Source organism: Paroedura picta, chromosome 9 (assembly GCF_049243985.1).
Source record: "Paroedura picta isolate Pp20150507F chromosome 9, Ppicta_v3.0, whole genome shotgun sequence".
NCBI classification, from domain to species: domain Eukaryota; kingdom Metazoa; phylum Chordata; class Lepidosauria; order Squamata; family Gekkonidae; genus Paroedura; species Paroedura picta.
Window position 1 is genome coordinate 81626971 of NC_135377.1, and position 25921 is coordinate 81652891.

Genomic DNA, 25921 nt, shown 5'->3' on the forward strand with positions numbered 1-25921 from the left:
AGGCAACAGCTGAAAAGTAATGAGAGCCCTGCATGTTCCCCTCATGAAGACTCAGTATCCTTCTAGGTAACTCACAACCAGGTACTCTGTCCTCTCCCATTGGAACTTGGATTGAAGAGCTTCTAAACATTTGGTTTACGAGCTGTATGTGTCTACAAGCATGCCCAGGTGAAAAGAGAAAAGATTATATAGGAGTGTTATTTCTCAACTACTCCCCCAAATGTCCAGATTTTCCACCAGAAAAATATTGAACAAAAGACCCCCGGAAAAAACAGGGGGGGAGGTCCTCCCCCCTCTTTTTGGGGGGGACCTTCACATCTGGACTAGGGTTATTGTTTGGATTTGCATTTTTAAAGGCTCAAGTTTTCTCTCTGTTTCCACAATGAAATTAGCCTCTTCGGGTGCAAACTTGAATTGCCTCATCGCTTGCCCTGCAGCAAATGAATCCCCAGAAAATCGACTTTCATTTTTTAAAGTGGGGATTAAGGGTGTCTAATTTGGGGCGTCCAAATGCAGAGATGCATGCATGCATTTTGATTTGTTCAGGAACACCCCTTTGCTCATCTCCGTCCTCCCTCTACCTCCCTCCCTCTGTTCTGAAAAATGTACCCTTTTTCTAAAAAAAAAATAAATGACACTGATAACATTACAGTGCTGTTTCTAAGTTTTTAAAGAAGTAGTCTTGCTGTCTTACACAACAGTCTTTTGATGTTATAACATTATGACAGATTTTTTTTTAAAAATTGCATTTGGGACACTTTGGGAGGAGGGGGGAGGCAACCAACTGTACAGAACTGTGGCATTAAGTGGCATGATGGGAAAAAGTTTCAAGCAGGCACCATTTTGCAAAAAAAAAAATGAAAAGGGGAAGGGGGCAAAGCATGATGGGAGACTGCCTCCGTAGGATTCAGTGTGGAAAGTATAGTATGAATTTCAGCCTGGGAAATAAGGGGAGGAAATCCCAAATATAGAAAGGCTAGTGTCGACTCACAGCAGCATCCAAAGGAAATCCAAAGTGAGGCAAAATCAAAGTATGCCTCCTAGTGCAGAAACAGCCAGAGCTAACGATCTGCAGTCTTCTGTCAATTGCTGTTCTAGAAGCAAGCAGGGGGAAGGGAGCTCAAAAAACAGGAAGTCTCCTGTTGAGCCAAACAAGACACTGAAGGGGATAATTTGAAAAGCATCAGCAAATTCCTATCCCATTTATGCTGAATATACATCTCCTTCAATGCCCCCTGCAGGACACCCTTGATATTCTGCTCAATCGTGCCCACTGCAGACCTTGCGTATTCCAGCAGAGGCCAGTTCCCCTGAAGAAAATTGCAGCTATTTGAGGGTGGGCTGCATGTTAGCCCATGCCTGCTGAGCTCCTCCCGCCCCTCCCTACGTCCTGCCCTTCCCAGTCACTGCCAAGAAGTATCCAGGAATGTCCATGGCTGGAGTTAGAAGTTCTGCTAATAAAGAACTTTGGGTTTCTTGCTCATGTTAATCTATATGTCTAATATGAATACTTTCTTCTAGATTTTCCATATCCCCGATTTACTTTTCTGCCTTTTAATTTTTAAAGAGTGAAACACATTAATCATTTTGTTACGGAATGCTTTTGTTTATTCAGACGTAGAAATACAGATAAATGATGCAAGGAAATGCCTTTGTGTGCTTCCAAGAAATGTCACAATGTTCTCTCACAAACAATACTTGTTTATCGGTTTTCTTGAAAGATGGGGATAACATCCTAAAATTTTGAATTCTTGATTAAAATGAATTCAAAACTATGGCTGAAATGTGTTTGTGCTACTTTATTTATAACACACACGAATGAAACTCGTGGCTATTAATCAAAATCGAACACATTTATTTATGAAATATCAATTTTATTGGATTACCCCCAAACACAAATATTCCAGGTATTGTAGTGTAGTGAGGCAGTTACTAAAAAGTCACTAACGTTCTCTCAAAGAAGCTGGGATAAGTGAATTATTGTTAAAAGTTGCCCCTTTAATTACCATTAGGATTTGCCAGGCAACCAGTGAGAAAATGGGAGAAGCACATGGAGGGTGGCCATTGGCAATGACATGATGTCACTCCCAGGAAAACCCAGGCAATACTGGAAACTCTGTGGTAAAACCATAGAGTCTTTGGGAGTTCCTAGAAAGCTATGATGTCACTACTGAATTTTTCTAGGAAGTTACATCACACTGTAATCAATGGATTTTTTCAAAGTACATTTCTCCCACCAGCCACTTGAGTTCTGGCAGGTAATGCCTTCTGGAGATGGGACATCTCCTGCCTTCAGTAGGCAAATATGGTAACTCTGTTTATCAGCCACAATCTTATATTGTCATGCAGCTCATTCCTAAGCATGTCCTGTCAGAAGTATGTTTCATTTTCCATAGGGCTTATGCTCAAGTGTGTGTGAAGAAGATGGTATATAGCAGGGGTAGTCAAACTGCAGCCCTCCAGATGTCCATGGACCACAGTTCCCATGAGGCTCATGGGAATTGTAGTCTATGGACATCTGGAGGGCCGCAGTTTGACTACCTCTGGTATATAGGATTGGGTGTTTGACATACTTTACCGTTCTTAGTCTTTCTGGATGACTGTGAAAAGCAGGGCCTGTTTCTTTCCGGAGGGAAGATGGAATGATATGACCCAGTCTTATTGGATCTTGGAAGCTAAGAAGAGTAGATATTGAATGGGAGACCATCAAGGAAGACGTGGCAGAGGATGGCAATGGCCAACCACCTCTGTTTCTTACTTGCCTTGAAAGCCCTTTGTTGGGATCATAAGTGGGCTGCAATTTGACAACCTGTATGTGATGTATGCTTGCTTTTTTTCCCCAGAGCCAGCTGGTTTTTATTAGGCTATATAGAAAATTGTGTTTCAGCAAAGGATGAAGAAATAGCCACTGTAATAAGTCATGTCTCAGCCATTAACTGGAGCAGGTATTTGTGACAGGTGGAAAACAGGGATGAAACAAAGGACTCTGGGACCAGCATGGACCAGGCAGCTAATGATGTTTTCTGAGGCCCAGCTCCCTTCCTTCTGGCCAATGGCCAGCCACCAGGCTCCTAGAATTACAGACTATCTCCAGACTACAGCAATCAGTTCTCCTGGAGAAAGTGGATGGTGGGTGTACCCCACTGAGATCCCTAACCTCCTCCAGCTCCATCCCCAAATCTCCTATAGGTTCACAACAAGGATTTAGCAACCCTACCTCCCCATGCCCTGCTGGGGACCAGGGGGAACCTGGTAGCCATAAGCCAACCTTTCTTGACAGCACTGGAAGGGTTTCCCAAATGGGTGGGAGTTAATTATTTTTAATATATTTTAAAAATTTGTTAAATGTTTATTGTGTGATATGACATATATAGCCATGTTGATCCACCCACGCCTTGCAAAATGATTTGGAGGGGTTGGGAAAGGGAGGGGCCCCAGATGAACATGTACACAACTATGCTTCCCAACCATACTCTGCATGATCATGCCACTTCTGGGGTTCCCCAAGGCCTGAAGAATGCTTCAGAGGTTTCTCAACGGTAAAGAAGTTGAGAAAGCCTGCCTTAAACAGACCTGAAGGCTTTGTGGTTCTGATTTGTTCTACATCGCACATTTAAAAGAAGAGGTTGCAGCTAGGTAGGTATTCTTTGGGTAATCAGTTGCTGTTGTTGCTGCCATTCAATCATGCCCAACTCCATGGGACAGCTGGCCACCATGATCCATGATCCCACACCCCCTTCCTCAACCATGCAATGATCTGGCCAGTGTCCACTTTGATCACATCCAACAACCATGCCCTTTTCAGGCCTGCTTTTTTTCCCCCACTGACCAGTCCTAGCTTAATTGCTTTCTCCATTGAGTTGGATTGCGTGATATGGCCAAAGTATGTGAGCCGGAGTTTCGTGATTTTGCCTACCAGTGATAGATAACTGCATGCACTGTAGTATTTCCTTGTTTGTGACTTTTGCGGTCCATGGAACCCGCAGAAGCCTTCTCCAACACAAGAGTTCAAATGAATCGATTCTTCTCTTGCCTGATTTTTTCATTGTCTGATTTTCACAGCCAGAAGTGGCTACTGGAAATATGGCAGATCCAACAAATCTATATTTGGCAGTCAGGCTTATGTTCTTGCTTTTCACTGTTTCGTTAAAGCTCATCAATGCTGAGCAACTCAGAGTAATTCGACATTTTATTTCCGTACTGCAATCACTGCTCCTTAGGGTAACCCGAGGAGCTTATAATTGATAGGATTCTGGTTTATTTTTGCCTACTCCAGTGTGTCTGTGTCATCCATCTCTCCCTTATGTTTGGGCTGTTCCCCACTCCAGGCATGAATATAGCTTCTCCTGCATTTTATGTAAATCAGTGGCAAAGTTCAAAGCTTAAAGCTGTCCCTTAAGGAAGCAATGGCTGTTATTCTTCATCATAATTTCTTGTTCACCAAAGGAATGACATTAACCATCTTCAAGTGCTAGACCTCTGTAACTATTACAAGGAAAAGGGGGAGGGAAGTAATTTTGCAAACATATTTTTTCCTGTCCTGTCTTCGTGATTCCTGGATGGTTAATCGAAGCTGCACTTCATTTCGGGCTTAATAAACCTGCCCAGGAGCAGGATTTTGCCGGTGCAATTGTGCAACACTAAGAAGAGGAAAGGGTGATCAGCCACAAACTGCACACACTCTCGGGGACTCTGTTGACTATCTTTCTGGCACTGCGGTTCTTCACCACCCTCCTCGTCAATTTCCAGAGAAGTACTGTGGACGATATCATTCAGGGCCACATCTTCTGTCAATGTGATTCCGGTTAAGTCAGCCATCTTGGGATCCAACACTTGAGTCACAGCGAGAGCTTCCAAAAATTTGGCGGTTCGGATGCCCTTCTCCATCTTGATCTTGGGAATGGCCACTTCAACCTCTTCCAGTTTAAGCTGCTTTTGACAGGTCCACTCAGCAACCTTCTCATAGGTAAGTTTTGCCTCTAGCTAGGGGGCCAAGGAAGGAAGAATTAAAATTGTGGCAAGTTAGTAAAAATAATGTTATTCTTTCGCCAGCTATTTGGGAAAGAAAACTCATTCTGGTTTCAGTAATACCATTGCTGCCCAGAGCTCTTTCATTTTTATGGCAGTACCATTCTTCGTGTATATTACTGGATTTTATTTATTTATTTGTATGTATATATTACCTGCCCACCTTCTGGCGACTCAGGGTGGGTTACAATAAGACAAAATAAATAAACAGGATAAAATACATTATAAAATTGAACTAAATTAGTTAATTAAAAACATTAAACTATTATAAACTGTTGCCCAATTTTCACTCTCCTGCAAGAGTGAGCAGGGGGAAGGTCATAAGTCCTTTTTGTTTTATTTGGTGGACTTCTGGCACAGAGGCCAGCACTGCCAGGCAGGATTTTGGACCCAGCAAAACAGCTACATTTTATAAGCCTTCCCAAACTGATATGAATGCCCAATTACACAGTGAAAGCATGACAATTATACAGTAGATCAGGGGTAGTCAAACTGCGGCCCTCCAGATGTCCATGGACTACAATTCCCATGAAGCCCCTGCCAGCAGATGCTGGCAGGGGCTTCATGGGAATTGTAGTCTATGGACATCTGGAGGGCCGCAGTTTGACTACCCCTGCAGTAGATGATGGGAACGTAGCTTGAAATTAAATATCTTATTTTATATATTGAAAAATGAAAGCAACATTTTATGTCCAGTTCCCATTAGGGTTTTTCAGACATCACAACACATTTGTATTGGAGAGCTTACCAGCCATACATACCAGGAGTGAACATACTACTCATGATCCACACAACTATTACAAAGTTTGTGATAGTGTGAGTTCCCATTGCACACAATATGTGTGCTCCCAGGACATGTCTATACAACAGGATCTATACAACAGTCCAGTCTGTATAGCACAGACCTCTTTGCACAAAACAGGTTGTAATTCTCAGGAAATACAAGCAGAATTTGGAACACAGGTGGCCATCCTGAAAGCCAGCTTGGTATGGTGATTAGGAGTGTGGACTTCTAATCTGGCAAGCTGGGTTTGATTCCATACTCCCCCACATGCAGCCAGCTGGGTGACCTTGGGTTCCCCACGGCACTAATAAAACTGTTCTGACCGAGCAGTGATATCAGGGCTCTCTCAGGCTCACCCACCTCACAGGGTGTCTGTTGTGAGGAGAGGAAAGGGAAGGTGAATGTAAGCCGCTTTGAGACGCCTTTGGGTAGAGAAAAGCAGCAAATAAGAACCAACTCTTCCTCTTCAGTAATATCAGGGCTCTCTCAGCCTCACCTACCTCACAGGGTGTCTGTTGTGGGGAGAGGAAAGGGAAGGTGGATGTAAGCCGCTTTGAGACGCCTTTGGGTAGAGAAAAGTGGCATATGAGAACCAACTCTTCTTCTTCTTCAGGAAGCGGGTACGAGGGCAGGACATTGGAGGCGCAGGGAGCACTTCTTCGCCTTCATACATTTCTTTTGCTAGTGGCCTGCTGGTTGCTCTCCTATAGCTCACACTTTTTAGGTTGGGGAATCTACTTTCTGTGATTCCCCAACTGACACTTTAAAATCGAGGATGTAGTGAGCAGTTTGCTGCCTGGACACTAGATTTTGGCAACGTCATGCGGAGTGGCCAGAATATAACCACTACCTATGGTAAGCATTACACTACATTTAACAGGCATGGAATTGCCCCAACTTCTCCTCATCCTCCTCCTCTTCGTCTTCTTTGTCTTCTTCTTCTTTTCAGCACAAGCTTTCTGGGGATCTTTAAAACTAACAAAACAAATTTTCCTGCATAAGCTTTTGCGTATTACAGTTCACTTTCAGTATTGGAAAAAAATGAGCTTTAGTCTCCAAAATTGTATCCTGGAAAAAAATATTTTGTTAAAGTGCCACTGGCCTTCTTTCTGTCTCTCACTAGACGTAACCAAAGTTTAGAGTGGTTCATAAATCCAATAGATACACACAAAAAATATTCACATTGCAATGCATGATTCATTGACCAGATTTACTGTAATAAGATGTGGAGTTGGTCCGTAGTTGGCTTTGAGGAGGGTTGAGACAATTTAAAGGAAGACCATTACTTTTTGTTTTTGGCCATTAAGTCACAGATTATTTATGGCAACCTCATGGCAAGAGACAGAGATGGTTTGCCATGGCCTGCCTCCACATCATGACCCTGGTTGTGCCTTCGTAATCTCCCATCAATTTACTAGACAAAGCTGACCTTGCTTAGCATATATGAGGTCTGACAAGGTTGAACTGGCCTGGGCTACTCTGATCAGGTCATTGGCCATGATATCTAAATAAAAATGCTGTGTTCAGAAGCCATGTTCAACTAAATAGACTAGGCTTTCTCAACCAGGGTGTCATGAAACCCTGGGGCTTCTTGACAGCCCTGGAAGAATTTCCTGAATGGGTGGAAGTTAATTTTTTATATATTTTAAAAATTTGTTAAACATTTATCAGGTAACATGACCATATATGGTCATGTTGACCGGTGTGCTCCTCTCCAAATGGCCTGGAGGGGGTGGGAAGGGGAGGGGCCCCAAGTGGGCGGGTACACAGCTAATGCTTCCCAACCATATTCTGCATGATCTCAAAGCCTGAAGAATATTTCAGGGGTTTCTCAACAGTAAAAAAGTCAAAAAAGGCTGAAATAGACTCTAAAGCAGGGATTGGCAGTCAGGGCTCTCTATGGCCCTGGGTCTCCATGAGAGCTCCCCAGGGGTGCCCTGGCCTTTCTCCTATCCTGTGTTAAAAGGCTTTATCACAAGCGCTTCCCACCATTGCCACAAACACAGGGAACCAACCACTTCCCTTGACCTATTGTTGTGTGGGTACCATGCCAAGGAAAAGGGACCCCTATGACTGCCTCAATGCGCCTCTTTTCTCTCCACTGGTCAGTCCTTGGGCATGGCAGGGAGGCATGGCCAGCTGACACCACTTCTGGCCTGATTCCACAGTCAAAAGGTTGCAAAAAGGTGCACTAAAGACTTGGAAGAAACTGAGAGGAACTGTTGATGTACTGCTTGTGGCATCTGGCTGGCTAGTGTTGAAACAGTATAGTGCAGGGGTGGGCAAACTGTGGCCCTCCAGATGTCCATGGACTACATTTCCCATGAGCCCCTGCCAGCAAATGCTGGCAGGGGCTCATGGGAATTGCAGTCAATGGACATCTGAAGGGCCACAGTTTGCCTACCCCGGGTATAGTGAGTTACATGAACCTTTGGGCTCTTTTTGTGTTCTTAGGAATGTGTGGGAATATGTCCAGAATCATATCACTGAGGAGCAAGGATCACACAGCACCTTTTTACCTGTTGAAGGCATTCTGAACTGCAGTCGTCCGGTAAGAATATGAACATGGTCAGTTCATTGTCTTTGTAGGGGATTTCAAGCACCTGAACGTGCATGTCACACAATTCAATGGTGCCTGTCTTATACTGGCCTTTGCGGTACATCAAATCCACAAGATTATAGGTCATCTGTAACAAACAGCAAGTCAGAGTTCAAGGACTGGCCGAGATTCTATTGTTTAGCAGCCAGAGGAAGTAATAACAAAGAAGGAATCTGATGTGAAAGAAATTGAAATGCAAATGACTATTGACCTCCTGCATTCATGCATGACTTCCATGTTATTTCAACAACTGCTGACAGCCCTGTTCAGAGCTACTTGAAATGGAGAAGCAACCAGAGGAAAACTTATGATCTCCATGTAAGTATGTGATACATTCACCAACAGATCATACTTTTGAGGGTCTAAATATGGGAATGCTATGGCTGGGCATGTGGCTCATGTGCCCACCCTATGGGTGCCAGCCTCCAGGTGGGGCCTGGTGATGCCCTGAAATCATAGATCATCTTCAGACTACAGAGATTAGTTCTCCTGGGCTGAACCTGCACAGAGCTTTTTTTTTTCTGCTTTTGATCCTGCTGAATTCAGATCGATTTGAACCCAAGTCTTTGTGCTCCCTCCCCAACTTGAAACAGAAACCCATCTGCACAAGGCTGCCTGCGAGGGGGAGAGGGCAAGACAAGTGGAGCCGAGGACGCAGAATTAAGAGAACTGCCCCTGATCTCTCAGCCTCTCCTACCTCAGAGCAACTGAATCTGCAAGTTGGGGTGGGGGAGCCGAGATGAGCAGAGATAGCAGCAGCCTCTCACAGAATGAGGCAAATCTCTGCTGCGAGAAGTGTGGATTGTGGAGCACAGTTTAAAAAAAAAACCTTGCAACCAGGAAGCAGGAATTCTTTGAACTGGCACCTAGCCAATTAGGGACAGACTTCCTTGTTACATCATTGGAGCCATGAGGCAGCAACAAGTTATTTCAGGGAAAGCAGACAGCTGCACCTTTACTAATGCCGATTTTTCAAATATCAAGGGTTAAAACCACTCCATGATATTGCGGGGGAAAGGTGGGGTCACTCCGGATCAATCATGCTTGTTGCAGATGAAAAATTTAAATCGCCCGAAATCAAAAGAGAAATTGCATTCTGTGTAGATGGCAGGGACTGAAATGACCTGGGATTGCAATAAAAGCTCTGTGAAGATTCAGCCCTGGATTTAAATGGGTGTTTAGAAGGAGGGACTCTATGGCATTGTACCCCACTGAGGTCCCTGTCCTCTCCAGGCCCCATCCCAAAATTTCCAGGAGTTTCCTAGTATGGATCTGGCAACTCTGCCCCTCTCATCCTTCACTGGTGGCTGGAGGGGGGCTGTCAACTCATGGGGCAAATTAGCAGCACTCTGGCCACCTAATTGCTCTTCTCAGTCTGAAGGGCCCCAACTGGAAGGAAAGACAGGATAAAAATGTTTTAAATAAATAAACAGGTATGTGTTGTCAAAGACTGGTGAATCCAGCTTATACTTACACCAGTTTTAGTGCACCGAGGTAGAGTATATTTAGAATAAACTTAACATTAGCAGCATGCCGATGAGTGGGAATTAAATATTACAAACTGGCCTAGCCCTAATCTCCTTCTCTAGGCATTGGGTTATGGCTATCCAAGACCAGCTAACCAAGAATATGAAGACCAGCAGGGGATGAGGGTCAGCAGACAATCCCATGATCCTTTCCCTCTTGGGTTAATGATTAATGATTCTTCTGTTACTCTGCTGCACAAGGTTAATAACAGTAACAGCTGTATGAGGAAGCCCATGATTCTAAGAAGTAGTTCAGAATATCCTGAGAAGATGCAAGCTAGTTTTTTAAAAAAAATAATTTATATAGAATTCAATTTATACACTGCCCCTCCCCAGAAACGGACGCAGGGCCGTTTACAACAATAAAATATAAAACACCATTAAAACTGTTTAAAACACAGTATGGTTTAGCTAGATCTCCCCACTGCCTTTCTGTTGTATATCATGGGGGACAAGGAGATGAAGGAGGTCCATATGATTTCTGGCCACCATAGGCCTGGTGGAAGAGTGCTGCCTTGCAGGCCCTATGGAACTTTGACAGCTGTGTTTTGATTGGTAACTCATGCCAACAGGTTGAAGCCAGGGCTTTTTCAGCCTTTTGGGGACCTTGGTCAAAGTCAGGTGGATAACTTTGGGGTCAGGGACCACTGGCAAGTTGACATTTGCAAAACTCAATGCTTTGTGGGGAACATATTGGGGAAGGCAGTCCCTCAGTTGTCTACTAGAGTCGAAAAGGTCACTCTGATTAGTGACTTGGCTTCCTATCTAGGGAGGATCTGCTTCATCACATTATTAAGTCTAATGACTCCTTGTGGTCAACTAATGCTTCCACTGCATTTGGCAGTGCTCATCAAGAGGCGACATGGTTTGAAATTGACTTATTTATTTATACCCACCTTTCTCACTAACACTGAGGGCACTAACACTGAGAGTAAAAATCAGTCCAATTGTACTGTATAAGACAGGCTTTTTCAAATAGGGTTTCATGAAACCCTGAGGTTTCTTGAGGGCCCTGGGTGGAAGTTAATTAATTTTAATATATTTTTAAACTTGTTAAACATTCATTGGGTGATATAACCATATACGATCATGTCAACTTCCCCCCCCCTTCGCAAAATGGCCAGTGATGGGACTGGAAGGGGTAGGAAGGCGGGGGGCCAGGGTGGGCATGTATACATATACTTCCCAACCATATTCTGCACGATGGCACCACTTCTGGGGTTTCTCAAAGCCTGAAGAATGTTTCAGGGGTTTTTCGAAGGTAAAAAAGTTGAGAAAGGCTGGTATAAGACATCCAATGGATAATGCTGTCTGAGGACCTGGCATTTCCCAGACTCCATCACACACTCCGAAGAGCCACACCACCACAATGGAAGGAACCCAAGATGGGCACAGCTGATGGGAAGGAGCATAGCCTACTTGCTAGCTGCCACATAGTCTCAAAGAGAAGCAGGTAGCAGTCTAATGCTGTGTTTTGGCCACAGAAGAAGGTAGCTCCTGCAGCACGACAGCAAGAAGGCTGGTTGGCACAAAGTCCAGGGTCAGCTGGCTGCTGACCTGGTATGAGGACAGGGCCATAGTTCAGAGGGAAAAAAGGAGTGGGTGTGGTCTGATGGAGGACTTGCTCAGCCCCATCCCAGGTGATGGGGGAAGTGCTTGGAATGCTGGAAGTCAGGAGCTGAACGGTGGCTGGGTGGCAGCAGGATTTAGTCACTTGACAACACACAGGGTGATGTTTTAAGCCTGGAGGCCCCTCATCATACCTGATTGGCTGGTTGTCAGTAGATAGGGGAGGTGACTGGGCATGGGAGAATCAGAGGGGTCAAGCCCAGCCCTTTTAAGGGGACGTTCTCCTATCAGCCAGGGATAAAGTGGATAGAAGTGATTTCCTGTGTGGGGAGGAGCATTCTGGTTTAAGTGACATAGGACAAGGGAAACTGAACTCCCTCCTTGACCCATTCTGAGGCCTTGGGGTGGCCTCGCCTAACAAGGTGATGTGATAACAGGAGTCCAGCCGAAGGGACTTGTGCCAAATGACCCTCTCAGATGCTGTAGAATTGGGAAACCTGCTCACAGTGTGAAGGGCCCCTTTCACATAGCAGATGGAAATGTAATATGCAAATATATTAATTGAACCTACCTCATTCACATGAAAGAGACTTTTTCTGGTGAGCCCCTTGTCAAACTGCACATCCCACTGGCCTTTGAAGTACAGGGCATTCACGTGGAGCAGCTGAGTTAGGGAAGTGATGCTTTTCTTGCGTAAGAGATTCTGAATTTTGCCTTTAAAAAAATGTATGTTCATTCTGTTTTGCTTTAATCTCCAGCCAACTTAGGTGAAATGATCAGAGGAGAAGAAGAAGAAGAAGCTGGACTCTTATACTCTGCTTTTCACTATCCCAAGAAGTCCCGGAGTGGCTTACAAACACCTTTCCCTTCCTCTCCCCATTACAAATACCCTGTGAGGTAGGGGGGACTGAGAGAGCTCTAAGAGAACTGTGACTAGCCCAAAGTCACCCAGCAGGCTGCATGTGGAGGAGCGGGGCATCGAACCTGGTTCTCCAAATTTGAGTCCACCATGCGTAACCATTACATCATGCGAGCTCTCGAAAACATCAGGCTTTGCATCTCGAGGAGACATTTGATGAGTTTGTGTATCTCATTGTACATGATGTAAAAAGAGAAAGCACAGCTTACTGGAGTGTCCTCTGTCACCATTTGTGTGTGTTATACAAACCTGAAGGGTGAACTGGCAAGCTGTTTAGGAAGTTTATTGTGTGTCCCAGCTTTTTGATCATGGAGGAGCCCCTGAAATAATTTTTCAGACTTTAAGGAGCCCCGGAAGAGGTCAGCTGACCACGTCCCTGGAAGTCACAACACTTCCCTCATCCTTAGCCCACCTTTTACTCCCTCCCCCCCCCCCCCACCTTTACTACTACTATGATGTAGGCTGGAACAAAGAGTAGAGGCTAAATAGATAGCCCAAACCCTAAATACCACACCACTTTAGAGATCCTACAGACCCCCTACAGAACTCCCATGGGCTCCTGGTTAGGAATCCCTCGTGTATCCATTAAAAAATACAGAACAGATTTGGTCATAGCAAAGATTTCTCAAAATCACTGTGTGTGTTTTTTTTTAAACACTCAGGGATAAGCAGCATTTGTTCATACCATGTGTTTGGACTTCAACCCATGTGTTTATGATCTTCCTGAATTCTTCTGGAGCATTTTGGAAGTCAACACTGCTAACTTGGGTCAGGTACAACTTCAGGGCACAGAAGACAAATTGCTGCGTGGGCAAGGATAAGATGACATTGAGATGATATATTGATGAATCAAAGCATTTCTCTTGGCATACAATGCAGGTGTGTTCTCCTCTATTCAAGAACACCTGAAACTTTTAGCTGTATGGCTAAGGTTAGTTCTAAATCATCAAAATCAAGTCATCCTATCACCGGGTCCGTTATGCAACGTCAAGTGAGGCCACATTAAGACACGCTGAAGCCCTACAGTGTCAAGATTATATCCCAATATAAAGCTCCAAAAATTGCTTGGGTTATGGATACTTATACTGTCCAGGCTCCTGTAGGATAAGGGGGTTGCTATGCTGTTTCATCTGAAAATCAGATTCTTTCACTAACTTACTTGCAACATATTTGGAAAGGATCATTATCGAAATGCCACCTACCTGGTTGAAAGCGATTGAGTCATCTCCATAGAGACTGTTGGCAAAGCTTAGCTCGTAGTTTGTGGTGGCCTTGTTGAGATTGGCCAGGATTTTATGGAATTTAGTATGGTTACCTTCAGGCTTCTCACATTGATACTCTGGAACATTCTAATGATAAAACAATAAATTCAGTTCTGGAAACCATGATTTTGTTTGTTTGCTTGCTTAGTTGAAACAAAATTATATGAATTGTGTTGCGGTTCTTGGCCAACCACCTGTGATGGGAGGATTCTGTGCTGAAGCTACTAAAATGCCCTAGCAGCCAAAAGTCAGTTGAATATCTAAATCTTCAAAGCTTTGAACCCTCAGAAAAGTCATCATTTGTTACTTGAGTTTTATAATCTAAATAAGATAATTACATTTGCCCTTCTCCACAATAGACTTGTAGAAAGGAAGTGCTACTATATAGTCATTTATGAGTAAACTCTTTCCATTGGAAGACTGCTACTACTTCTAACATCACTTACACTAGTACCGCTATTCTATTACTTTATCCGTGTCAATGTTTGATGTGTACATTCCTCTTCCTAACACATTCCTCCTTAGCCACAGAGCTGTCCTTTCCTGGTGATACTGTGCGGTTAGCATTGTCTGAAACACAGATTCTAAACCATACATGTTGAACACCTCCTTACTTATCATCTGCAGTTTGTATTTAGGGTGCCCTGTGGGATGAAGTGATGGACATTGGCTTGGAAGTGTATTATAAAGGAATTAGACAAATCCATGGGGGAAAGCTTCATCAACGGTTATAAGCTACAATGCCTACTCAGAATACCAATTGCCAGCAACAAGGGAAGGCTTTTGCCTGTCTCATACTGTGATCATTTCAGGGATCTGCTGAACCACTGCTGGAAACAGGACGCTGGACTAGACAGGCTACCAATCTGACATGGGGGGCGGGGGGGGGATCCTATGTTCATACCTGCTGAGGGCATGGTGAAGATGAAGGTTCAGAACATGGTGCCAGCTGGGTATCAGGATGTGGAGATAAGCTATGGTTTTCTTTTCTGCTTCCTTTCTGTGTCTCCCAGTAAAGAATCTAAGCATGGAATTTTGGAGAGTTTTCATTAACAAATAATATAGCCCTATTATGGAAGATGGTTGCATATCAATCTGTAATAGTGCTTGTCATGAAGCCACTATCATGAAGCCATATTTCCCTTGATTAAAGTCCTATCAACCCTTCTGACCTATAGTTGTCCTGACTTCCCCCTCTCCCCTTTTTTCAGGTGCGGAAGCCATCTGGCCCCCAATTTCACATGGTGGAATGTTGAGTCTAATTCTCCTGGCCCTGAGGGGTCAAGCTGTCAAATGTACTGCCTTTGATGATAAGGAATGTTTTGTGTGATCCTGTACTATATATACAAATGCCGCCCAAACAAGGGTGTCATGCCCGCACTGGCGCCACAACCAGAAGACCTGCCCACACCTGTGCAGCTGCCACCGGAGAAGGGTAGGGTGGCGAGGATCCGGGGCACAATCAGTAGGATTTAGGCCAAGATCAGGAAGAGCAGCCAGGCTGACACCCTGCATTTCATGCCAGCATCACACCTGACAGCTCCTGACCCCCAATTCAGCTGGAGAGTTCACTGAAACGCAGAAAGCAGGGTCAATTTGGGAGAGTACCAGAGAAGTGCATGGATTATGGCAACCCGTCAAGGTAGATGGGGGGCCAGGTGAAGGCACTTCCTGGGAGGCAGCCCAGGTCACAGCTGGTGGGTGGTTAGGCACCAGTTAGAGCTCACACTTAAGGAAGGGCAGAGCAATGGCCTCCCGATGGGTGCAAACATTACGCTGAAGCAGCCTGTTGCTTCGGACGTCTGTTCCTGCTTGGTGCTCTGCTGCCCTGTCCCGACTCCTGCCCCTATTTCTCAACTTCAGCTTGGCTTACTGGACTTCAGACTCAGCTTCCTGGACTCCTGACCTGGCTCTGGTGCCTTGACTTCGGCTTCAGTAACTTGGACTGGATCCCTGGCAACCTTTGTTTTTAATTTGTTAAACATTTATCAGGTGCTATGACCATATACGTTCATGTCGACCCCCCCCCCAAGAAAATGGCCAGTGAGGGGCCTGGAGGGCGTGGAAATGGGAGGGGCTTCTTAACCATATTCGGCATGAACATTCCACTTCTGGGGTTTCTTGAAGCCTGAAGAATGTTTCAGGGATCTCTCAATGGTAAAAAATTTCAGAAAGACTGCTCTAGTCAAATGAAAGACTAGGTGCAGTGGAGGATCTTCCACACTACATTTTAACTTGCCCTCTGTATCAAGGAACAAGGGGCATATTTCTGGCTCATTTTCTAAATGTAAAATTAACTCTTGTTGTCAGGTACTAATTCATTTGTTACCAACAGAGTGTCATTGTTTGCCCATGCGGCCAAGAAAATAAGGACGAAAGAGGTTCTAAAGAAAGCAAATACCTAGAATAACTGCAAGTTGGACATATACTCTCTGGAAATGTTTTAACTTGATTGGTTGATTTATTGTTTATTTTTTTTTAATTCGAAATGTTTTAAAATGTTCATCTATTTTGTAATGGCCTATGGCTACATGCAAATAAACTGACTGGGACCATGACCAGATGTGTGTCATAATGCAGAACTATTGTGCTCACTGGAAATAGGGTTGGGCTACAGTAAATATGGAGCTCAAACATAACTTCAAAAGCAGGATAGTAATTGAATCTATTCCAATTTGCACCCATCTGGTGGGGGCCTTCCTCTGTAGGAGCCTTTCTCAACTTTTATTACTGTTGAGAAACCACTAAAACATTCTTCAAACTTCAAGAAGTAAATTCTATGTAAATGTTCCAAAATGTTGTGTGTAAGCCGCCCAGAGCTGAAGGGAAGGGCGGTATAAAAATCTAAATAAATAAGTAAAATAAATAAATAAGAAACCCCAGAAGTGGCACGATTGTGCAGAATATGGTTGGGAAGCTGAGCAGTGGACATGCCCACCCAGGGCCCCTCCCCACCCCCTCCAGCCCCATCATTGGCTATTTTGGGAGGGGGAGCGGGTCAACATGACTGTATATGGTCATATCACCCAATAAATGTTTAACAATTTTTTTAAAATATATTAAAAATTAACTCCCACCCATTCAGGATACCCTTTAGGGACATCAGGAAACCCCAGGGGTTTATGAAACCCTGGTTGAGAAAGCCTGCTCTATAGCTTCATTGTTTTCTATTAGAATCTATGTAGATTGTATTAGATTGTATGTAGGGCTCTCCCTATATACAAATATCACATGTTTAAAGCATTTAGAGCCATGAAAAGGGATTTATGCTGCCCCAATTTAAATGTAATAAGGATTTCCTTTTACTTGTTTTTTTTCCCAGCTTGGTAATATCATCTCCAATTCAGCCACTGGAGATTTACACTGTCATCCTAAACAGAGTTACACCCTGTTAAGCCTGTTGACTACGATGAATTTAGAAGGCACTGAAGTTAATAATTTTTATTTTATATCTAAAAGGGAGGAAAAAACTTCAGCGTGTGTTTCTTATCTGGGCTTAAATTAAGATGGGTAGCCATGTTGGTCTGCAGCAGTAGAAACAACCAAGAATCTAGTGCCCTTAAAGACTAACAACATTGATTGCAGTATAGGAGCATTTATGAGTCACTGGTCACTTAAGCAATGACTCACAAAAGCTACTGCTCTGCCACAATTGTTGTTAGTCTTTAACATGCTCCTGGACTCTTGCTTGTTTCTACTGCCACAAACAGACTAACAAGGCCACCCATCTTGATCTGTCTCCATGGGAGGCACCACATTTAGCCATACAGAATGAAAATCCACCAGCCTTGTGAAGAAATTTGCACAGGAACAACAAGGCATCATCTTTCTCAAAGACGTGACATAATATCCAAGCTTAACAATGCTTACCTTTTCGATTTCATGTGCTGTGCTGCCCCTAGCTCCATAAAGGAGAAGACTCAAGGCAGCCTCAAGACTGAGTGGAGAAAACAAGAGGTTTTCATAGGGTTTGGCCCTGCTCAGCTTCCGGTAAAAGCGAAAGGCGAATTTCGCACTTGACTCAGTGATGGACGAGGCCATTTGGAAATCCAAAAATATCTAAAATAAGAACACAATGTAAATATTCAATATTAATGCCCTGTATTTATGATAACCCCCTTATAACAAAGGTCATGGGACACCCAGATTAATGGTACCAGAAGGAGGAGGAGCTGGGGGTTTTATACCCTACTTTTCAATACTCAAAGGAGTCCCAAAGCAGCTTGCAAAGACCTTTCTCTTTCTCTCCCCACAACAAACACCCTTTGAGGCAGGTGGGGCTGAGGGTTTCCTAGGAGAACTGTTATATAAGAACAGCTCTTCTAAGAACTGTGACTAGCTCAAGGTCACCCAGCTGGCTGCATGTTTATTATTTTTGTAACCTGCCACGAGCCTCTTGGGAGTAGTGAGCAACAAACTGAAGACGAAGAAGAAGAAGAAGAAGTTCATTAAAGGAGGAAGAGTAGGAAATCAAACCTGGTTCTCCAGATTAGATTCTACCACTCTCAACCACTGCACCAAGCTAAGTCTCTAGATTGGAGTAGTCAACCTGTGGTTCTCCAGATGTCCATGGACTACAAGTCCCATGAGCCCCTGCCAGCAAACACTGGCAGGGACTCATGGAAATTGTAGTCCATGAACATCTGGAGGACCACAGGTTGACTATCTCTGCTCTGGATAGCATATGACTCACTTCAAAGTGAAAATCTTTTGTGTGTCCACCCTTACTACATAGGCCTTGGGCCAAATTACAGTGAGTCATCTCAATTCATACTCAGAATAGTCCCCTGAAGTATATTGGGCAGACCAGGGACAAGTGACTGCTTGGGTTGCCAGGCAAGGACATTAACCCTCTGTTCTGGCTCAGCAAGCGATGGGGCAGGAGGCAATGACAGTCAAGGCTGCCCTCTGGGACTTATGCTGACAGTAAACAGGTCCAAAGTGATCCCCTGGGGCAGTAATATGACCCTTCAGAATACTCTAAGGATACCCTAAGAGTCAATAGTTAGAGAAGCACCCAGGGCCCAACCCTCAGAGGCTGGCTGTTCCCCAGTTGTGGTGGAAAAAAAATACCTTAAGGGGCTGAGTATGGAATTATGGAATTGCCCAAGTTTCCAAAATGATGCCCACCAATGGATTTCCTGACTCCCATTGTTTTGACAAAGCATCTCTTCCTCAGTGTACACCAGCCCTGGTCCTCTTCCTCCTCACTGCAGTAGGAGACATTTCAGAAGAACCCAAGCAGCATCTCCTTGTTTCTGCAGGGTCCTTCCATGGACACACTGCTTCCTCCATCTCAGAAGGATGCTCGCTTTGCACCCTCCTGGCATGTGATTGGCCCAGGCACTCTGTGGTAGCCATTTTGAAATTCCCTCCCATTGCAGCCCAAAGACTCAAAAAGATAGGGGCAACTGACTAGCTCGGAGGATTGGAAACTAGGTCCACTGAGATGCTCAACACTCCGCTGCTCCATGCCACGCTGAGGTTCGGAGGAACATTCCAAATAAATTAGCATCGTACGTGTCACTAAAAGGCATAGATAAAACCATTTCCTTTCTCAATTAAACAGTGAAATGTTAAGTTCTGTCTTTCTTCATGGTTGCCCCTTGCGATATTTGTTGAGCTACATTTCTGTTGGATATGAGATTAGCATTTGCTGGCAGGGGCTCATGGGAATTGTAGTCCATGAACATCTGGAGGGCCACAGTTTGCCCACCCCTGACTTAAGATGCAGCCATGGATGGGTCCAAGCAATAGGATCACCTTGTTCTGCTGTTGCAACCACTCTCTCATCTGGGTCTCAGCCACCATATCACAGCAAGGAAATATCCCTCTGCCAGCACAATGGGGCCATCCGACCATAAAGGGGTTTTTGAGACTACATACTAAAAAGTCTATGACCTCATATGAGAAAAGAGGTCCAGTCCCCATTAAGAATACCACCACAATAGCAATATTTGACAGATTGTCCAGTGTGATCAGTACAAATGAATCTAACACTAAAAAATGTACATCCCTTAGAAATTTGGCAGATCAGGTAATGAGATGAAAGGGAAAAACAACTGGATACAAGCCTATCAACAGAAGCAACGCTAATTTACCAGTTCCACTCTAAAAAAGAATTCCTTTACCTTGTTTTCCAATGTGCAGTTTAGACCGGCAGGATGAGGCTTGTGTGTTCCTCACTGAAGGATATATATGTGTGTGTTTGTGTGTGCATTTTCCACTCCTACCTTGTTTCCTTTTGCATCTGTTACGTACTGATGACTAAACCCAATTTACCTAATGTAGTCTTAGTACTGCTGATAAAATGGGCCTTTTTTTGGGGGGGGGAATCACAGTGAAGGGACATTTAGCATATCCCACAGGCAGCAGAACTGTGATTTATACACTGATCCAGAAGTGACGGTATTGGACTCTTTGCAGCAGAGGGAGGGCGAGGGAGGGAGGGAGGGCCTCAGACACCTTGCTGCAAGAAAATTAGGCGACAGCTTTTTCTCAATGCTCCTGCAATTGCATTTGGAAAAACCTGTGGTCTAATTTTCCTCCTACAAGAAGTGTGTGGTCTATCCTTTCTGAGGCCCCACTAAGCACGATAAAGTTGAAGAAGAAGAAAAAGGAGAGTTGGTTTTTATACCCATTTTTCACTACCCAAAGGAGTCTCAAAGCAGCTTACAATCACCTTCCCTTCCTCTCCGCACAACAGAAGCCCTGTGAGAGAGGTGAGGCTGGGAGAGCTCTGAGAGAACTGTGACTATCCCACGGTCACCCAGCTGGTTGCATGTGGAGGAGGCCACCACTCTTGATCACTACACTATGCTGGCTCTCCGGAACAAGACTTACTTCCAAGTGAGTATTCTTAGGAATACTTACAGTACAATCCCAAACAGTTGCCCCCTTCTAAGTCCATTGGAATCAGGACTTAGAAGGGTGAAACTCAGTTTAGGATTGCTGTATAAATGTGCCCTACTCTCAGAGAGTTATTATACTGAAGTCCCCAAAAGCATTTTTACCTTTGAGAAACTCCTGAAATACTCTTCAGGCTTCGAGAAACCCCAGAAGTAGCGATATTGTGCAGAACATGGCTGGGAAGCATAGCTGGATACACACCCACCCGGGGCCCCTCCCCTCCCACCACCTCCAGGCCCATCATGGGCTATTGGGGGGGGGGCTGGTGGGTCAACATGACTGTATACGGTCATATCTTTACACCGCTCCACAGGAGCAGTATAAATAAAAGGCTAAGGGGTGTGGGGGTGAGCTCAGTCTGGGATGGGGAACAGAGCCCATTGGCCTTTGGCCCCAAACTGACAAGCGGAGGGACCAATTGGGAGGCATGAAGTGCCTCCCGATTGGTCCCTCCGATTGTCAGTCCAGGGCCAAGGAGCTAATTGGGAGGCGTGCAATTGACCACTTGCCCCCGGAGTCAGGAGGCATGCAGCACCTCCTGACCCAACCACACCCCGCCGGACGCACGGGTAAGCCCGGCGAACGGCAGGGGACTAAGCTACAGTGGGGGAGCCAGCCATTCCTGGATGCTTGGAAAACGCCGATGCAACCTCGAAGAAGTGGCATCTGCACTTGCCAGGCTCACGGGAAAGGATTCAGCTGTGGGGCGGGGGGGGGAGAGCCAGCCCTTCCCGAGGGCCTGGCAAATGCAGACGCTGCCTTGAGGAGGCGGGGTCTGCGCTTGCCAGGCTCCTGGGAAGGGATTCAACTGTGGGGTGGGGGGGAACGCCAGACCTTCTCGGGGGCCTGGCAAACGCAGACGCCACCTCCAAGAGCTGGCATCTGTGCTTGCCAGCCTCCCGAGAATGGCTCCAGCTGCGGGGGGAGGGGGGGGAAATTACAAAGCCCATTTATTATAAACTAGAGCCAAAGCCCGTAGTATCCAGGAATACAGCAGGCAGAGCTTGACAGTGGGAAGAGGAAGGGGAGGAGTTGTCCAGTCTGTAAGGGCATGGGGTTGAATGTGTGTGTTGTGTGGGAGGTTGTGGTGGCGTGGTGGCAAATGAGGCCATGGGTGTGGAGATATGGGTGTCAAGAACCTGTGGTCTGGAACGTTAGATGAGTGTGGGAGAGGACTGACCTGTGGGAATTTTGGCATAGTGGTGACAGATGAGTTTTCCAGAGCCATGTCCTCAGATATGTGAAGCGAAAATCAGACTGGAGACTCTTCTTAGGGGAAGATTACATGACAACCAATTCCTCCCAGTTCTGCATTCAACATCATTTCCCTTCTTGTCCCCCTGCCCTAATACACATGGGGTAGTCACAGTACACATGTGTCTACCCTGCTTCTTCTATCTCCATTTTTTTACTGTTGATAAAATGTTATCTGGCCAAATGCTTCTTTCATGGTTGCTCCGTAGAAGAAGAAGAGCTGGATTTTTGTACCCTGCTGTTTACTACCCAAACGAGTCTCAAAGTGGTTTACAAACACCTTTTCCCTTCGTCTCCTCACAATAGACAACTTGTGAGGGATGTGGGACTGTGAGAGGTCTGAGAGAACTGGGAATGGGCCGCAGTGACCCAGCAGGCTTCAGGTGTCTCAAAGCAGTTTCCAATCGCCTTCCCTTCCTCTCCCCATAGCAGACTCTCCATGGAAGCTGGCAACCCTAAGAGAGGTCCCTCTGTGCACAGCAGTTTTGACCTTTGTCAGGTTTATGCACACCTAGGGAGTGTGGAACTCCAGAAGATGAATATAAACCAATCTGGTAACCTTACCTCCTCTCTGCAATGTTTTCTTGACCTAAATTAGGTCAGGGGAGTGCTAGGTAGCTTTGGGGGATTACACATTTTGAGGCCCCACTTTCAGACTTCAAGGAATATGCTCAGACCAGGGACAGCCAACCTCCAGGTGGGGCATGGAATTGCTGCTCATCTCCAGATTATAAAGATCAGCTATCCATGCAAAAATGACTGCTTTGGAGGGGTGACTGTAGCATCCTATCCCACTGAGGTTTAGGGATGCCAGCCTCTAGGTGGGGTCTGAGAATCCCCTGGAAGTACAGCTCATCTCTAGACAGTTAGGCTGAAGGGAAATCCCTCACTTGTATCCCTTTAAAAGGAATGCACATGGCCGCAGAATCCACTTGGTTGCTTGGCTGGTGATTTTGTCCTTTTGAAGCCTGAGGCCTACTGCTGGCAACTGCAGTCCTGTCGTTGTCTGCAAGACCAAGTCGTTGCCTAATAAAAGTGGATCACCTAGTTCCCCCCAAAGTCTCACTGTCTACTTTCCTGTAAAGCTAAATACACTTGAAATTCTGGGCCACCTATGTCTTTGAGTTCATAGGAGTTTTTATTTTATTTTATTTATTCAGGCCAAGCTTGAAAACAGTCACTTTAGAGAAGGGGCTTTTCTGTGGCCCCCCTGTCAGCCAGCTGTTTGGCAGGAGGGGAAAGTCCCCCCCCCCTCAAAAGGAAGGCCCTCAGTCTCCCCTGCGTTGCTCTTGGAAACGCCTCCCTCCCCTCAGGGGCTGTCAGAGGCTCCTTCGCAGCAGGCCTGAAAAGGGGGGGGGGTGGAACCTCCTGCCAGCTCTGTCAGGGTTCTGAGGCAAAGTGACAGTTGGACATGACAGTTGGGACAGCCTTGGGGCAAAAAGGGCTGGCACAGCCTGTCCAAGCCTCTGTTCTCACCCCCCTTGGCAGCTCTTCTGACCTCCTCTCCCTGTGGTGGTCAGGAGCAGACTGGCAGCCATGTCTACAGATTGCCCCTGGCTGGGCTGGGTGGGTGGGTCAGGAGGCTGAAGGGACGGGTGGTTTTGGCTGAGGTAAACTGCTGTGAGCTGAAGCGATGGAGGAGAGGGACTGGGCTTAGGAAGAACTGCATATCTTGGCTTGCTCATGTTTGTGGGCATCCAAAAGAAATCCCAAGCAAGGCTAAAACAAGTCATGTCTCCTAAAACAAGTCATGTCTGTGTGTTCCCATGTGGGGATATGCCTTACATCTCTGTGAAAGGAGAACCTAGAGACCTCCGTACATCCTAAACCTATTTTTACAATGCTCCAGGGATATAGCAAGATTTTGGTTCCTAAAGGCCATGGCTTTGTTTTTAGGATGGAGGAGAGGAGATGGAATGACTTGACGGGGACAGTTCAGTCATCAAATGGTGGGAACAGGAGGGACAAAAACAAGAGGCAGAAGCATTACCCAGGAGAAAAAAGCCAACTCAGAATTGGCATCCAGGAAAACCTCAGGGTGAAAATGGTCTCAAATGAACCAGGGGGGAACAGGGTGGTGGTGGTGGAAATATGAAGTGAATTTGAAGTGCTCAAAATGTGATCAGAAATCAGTTGATAAGCTGAAGCATTATAAAGCCAGAATTGATGGGGCAGGGGCCATGTGGAAAAGCCCCCAGACAAACTGGAACACTGGAACAAATTTAGAGTCCAGGGGCACCTTTAACAAAGTTTTATTGAAGGTATGAGCTTTTGTGTGCATACACCCTTCCTCAGATACCTTGAATAAAATTGTTCTGCTGCTTAAGGCCAACATGGTACCCCACTTGAATCTTCTAAATGAATATTCTTTGGCTTCTTTTGGAGTGAAGAGTCAATTTCTCTCCTCACAAGGGTGTCTCCAGCAGCACATTTCCCCAAGAGGAAGTCATTTACATGGGAAAAGTTTTTAAAAACTATTGCACTTACAGTCACCCTATTAGAAGGGGAAACTTCCAGGAAATAAGAACCAAGTCTTCTCCTCTCTGCATAGCCCCACCCCTTCATCTTCATTGCCTCATCCTAGGCTCTACAGTGTGGGGAAATACTATGTTTCAATATGTATCCAAGTCCATCCTTAGTTAATGCAAGAAGGTAATAGATGCATTTTTAAATGAATAAATATTTATGGCTCATTCCCAGAAGCAGGTGGATGTTTAACCTGTTGGAATAGGCATAATTTGTGGTATGCATGATTCAGAAACATATGACAATTGTCCTGCAGGGGGCATCAGTGGAGATAGATATTTAACACAGTTAGCTTAGAAACATCCTGACTGCACAGGTTGACTGCACAGGACTGCACATCCTGACTAAAGAGGGTGGAGCTATTGCTGTTTCTATGCCTAATGTTTACGCTTGCACATAGATATACCGATAAATGTAAGCTATACATAAATGTACTGCCTTGTAGGTGGAACACATATACACAGAAAGTTTGCATGTGCATCACATCCTGGAACAGCATCCCTTGCACTTCTTCCTTCTCCCTCTGACTTCCTGTTTCTCAACCCCTGCTGTGGTCATTCTAGATTATCCCAAGCAGGCTCCAGTTTTCAAGTGTCAGAGCTGATTTCAGCCAAGTCAGCCAAGCACAGGAAAGCAACGGCGCAAAAGGTTACCTTGACAAACATGATACCTTGCTAATTTGAAGGCATGAGGATCACTTAAAAGTACAGCTGGTTTAAAAGGGCATCCTCTAAAGCAGTGGTCCCCAACTTTTTATCACCGGGGACCACTCAACGCTGGGGACCACTCACCGGGGACCACTCAAAGCCTTTTACTGAGGGGGGGGTAGTTTACTCCTCTACTCTCAACCACTGCCCTAACGCTCTCTGGTCGCTACGGTAATGTTTAAACATCCCTTCAAAATAAGATACAGACACGCCACAACAATGAACATAGGGAACATTTTATTTTCATGGAAATTTTAACTCATGACAATAACAAATCAATGCGAACCCTGAGCTTGTTTCTCTGCAACGAGATAGTCCCATCTGGGAGTGATGGGAGACAATGACACCCAAAGTGTGTTGTAAAGGGTCGGGAGGGGTGAAGTAAAGGGCCGGGGGGGGGGGAGAAGGCATCCTTCGGGGCCCACCTCCAATTAGTCGAAGGACCACATGTGGTCCACGGCCCACAGGTTGGGGATTGCTACTCTAAAGCAGATTTTCTCAACCAGGATTTTGTGAAACCCTGGAGTTTCTTGATGGCCCTTGAAGGTTTCCTGAATGCTTGGGAGTTAATTTTAATTTTGAAAAAAAATTGTTAAACATTTATCAGGTGGTAGAGTCACATATGGTTGTCAGCCTGCCCACCCCCTCCCAAAATGACCAACGAAATGCCTGGAGAGGTGGAAAGGAAAAGGGCCCTGGGTGTACACAGCTATGCTTCCCAACCATAATGTAGATAAAAATCTGTCCTGGTTACTATTTATTTATCGAGCAGCTTGTGTGGCGTGTAGCCAGAAGATCCTAGGATGATCTGGAAAGAGACATTCAGAGGTGGTTTGCC

At 45.3% G+C, this 25921-nt stretch overlaps 1 protein-coding gene across 1 annotated transcript; it reads right to left on the reverse strand.

Annotated features, from left to right (window-relative positions):
* Nucleotides 1-4123: 4123 nt before the first annotated feature.
* Nucleotides 4124-20260, reverse strand: LOC143844301 (leukocyte elastase inhibitor-like). Its single transcript, XM_077351217.1, has 8 exons — nucleotides 19819-20260; nucleotides 17558-17746; nucleotides 14592-14708; nucleotides 13628-13774; nucleotides 13111-13228; nucleotides 12078-12220; nucleotides 8332-8499; nucleotides 4124-4983 (listed from the first exon to the last, which is right to left on the reverse strand). Exons 2-8 carry the CDS (start codon nucleotides 17726-17728, stop codon nucleotides 4564-4566), a joined length of 1284 nt encoding a protein of 427 aa, XP_077207332.1. The 5' UTR covers nucleotides 17729-17746; nucleotides 19819-20260; the 3' UTR covers nucleotides 4124-4563.
* Between the last annotated feature and the right edge of the window lie 5661 nt (nucleotides 20261-25921).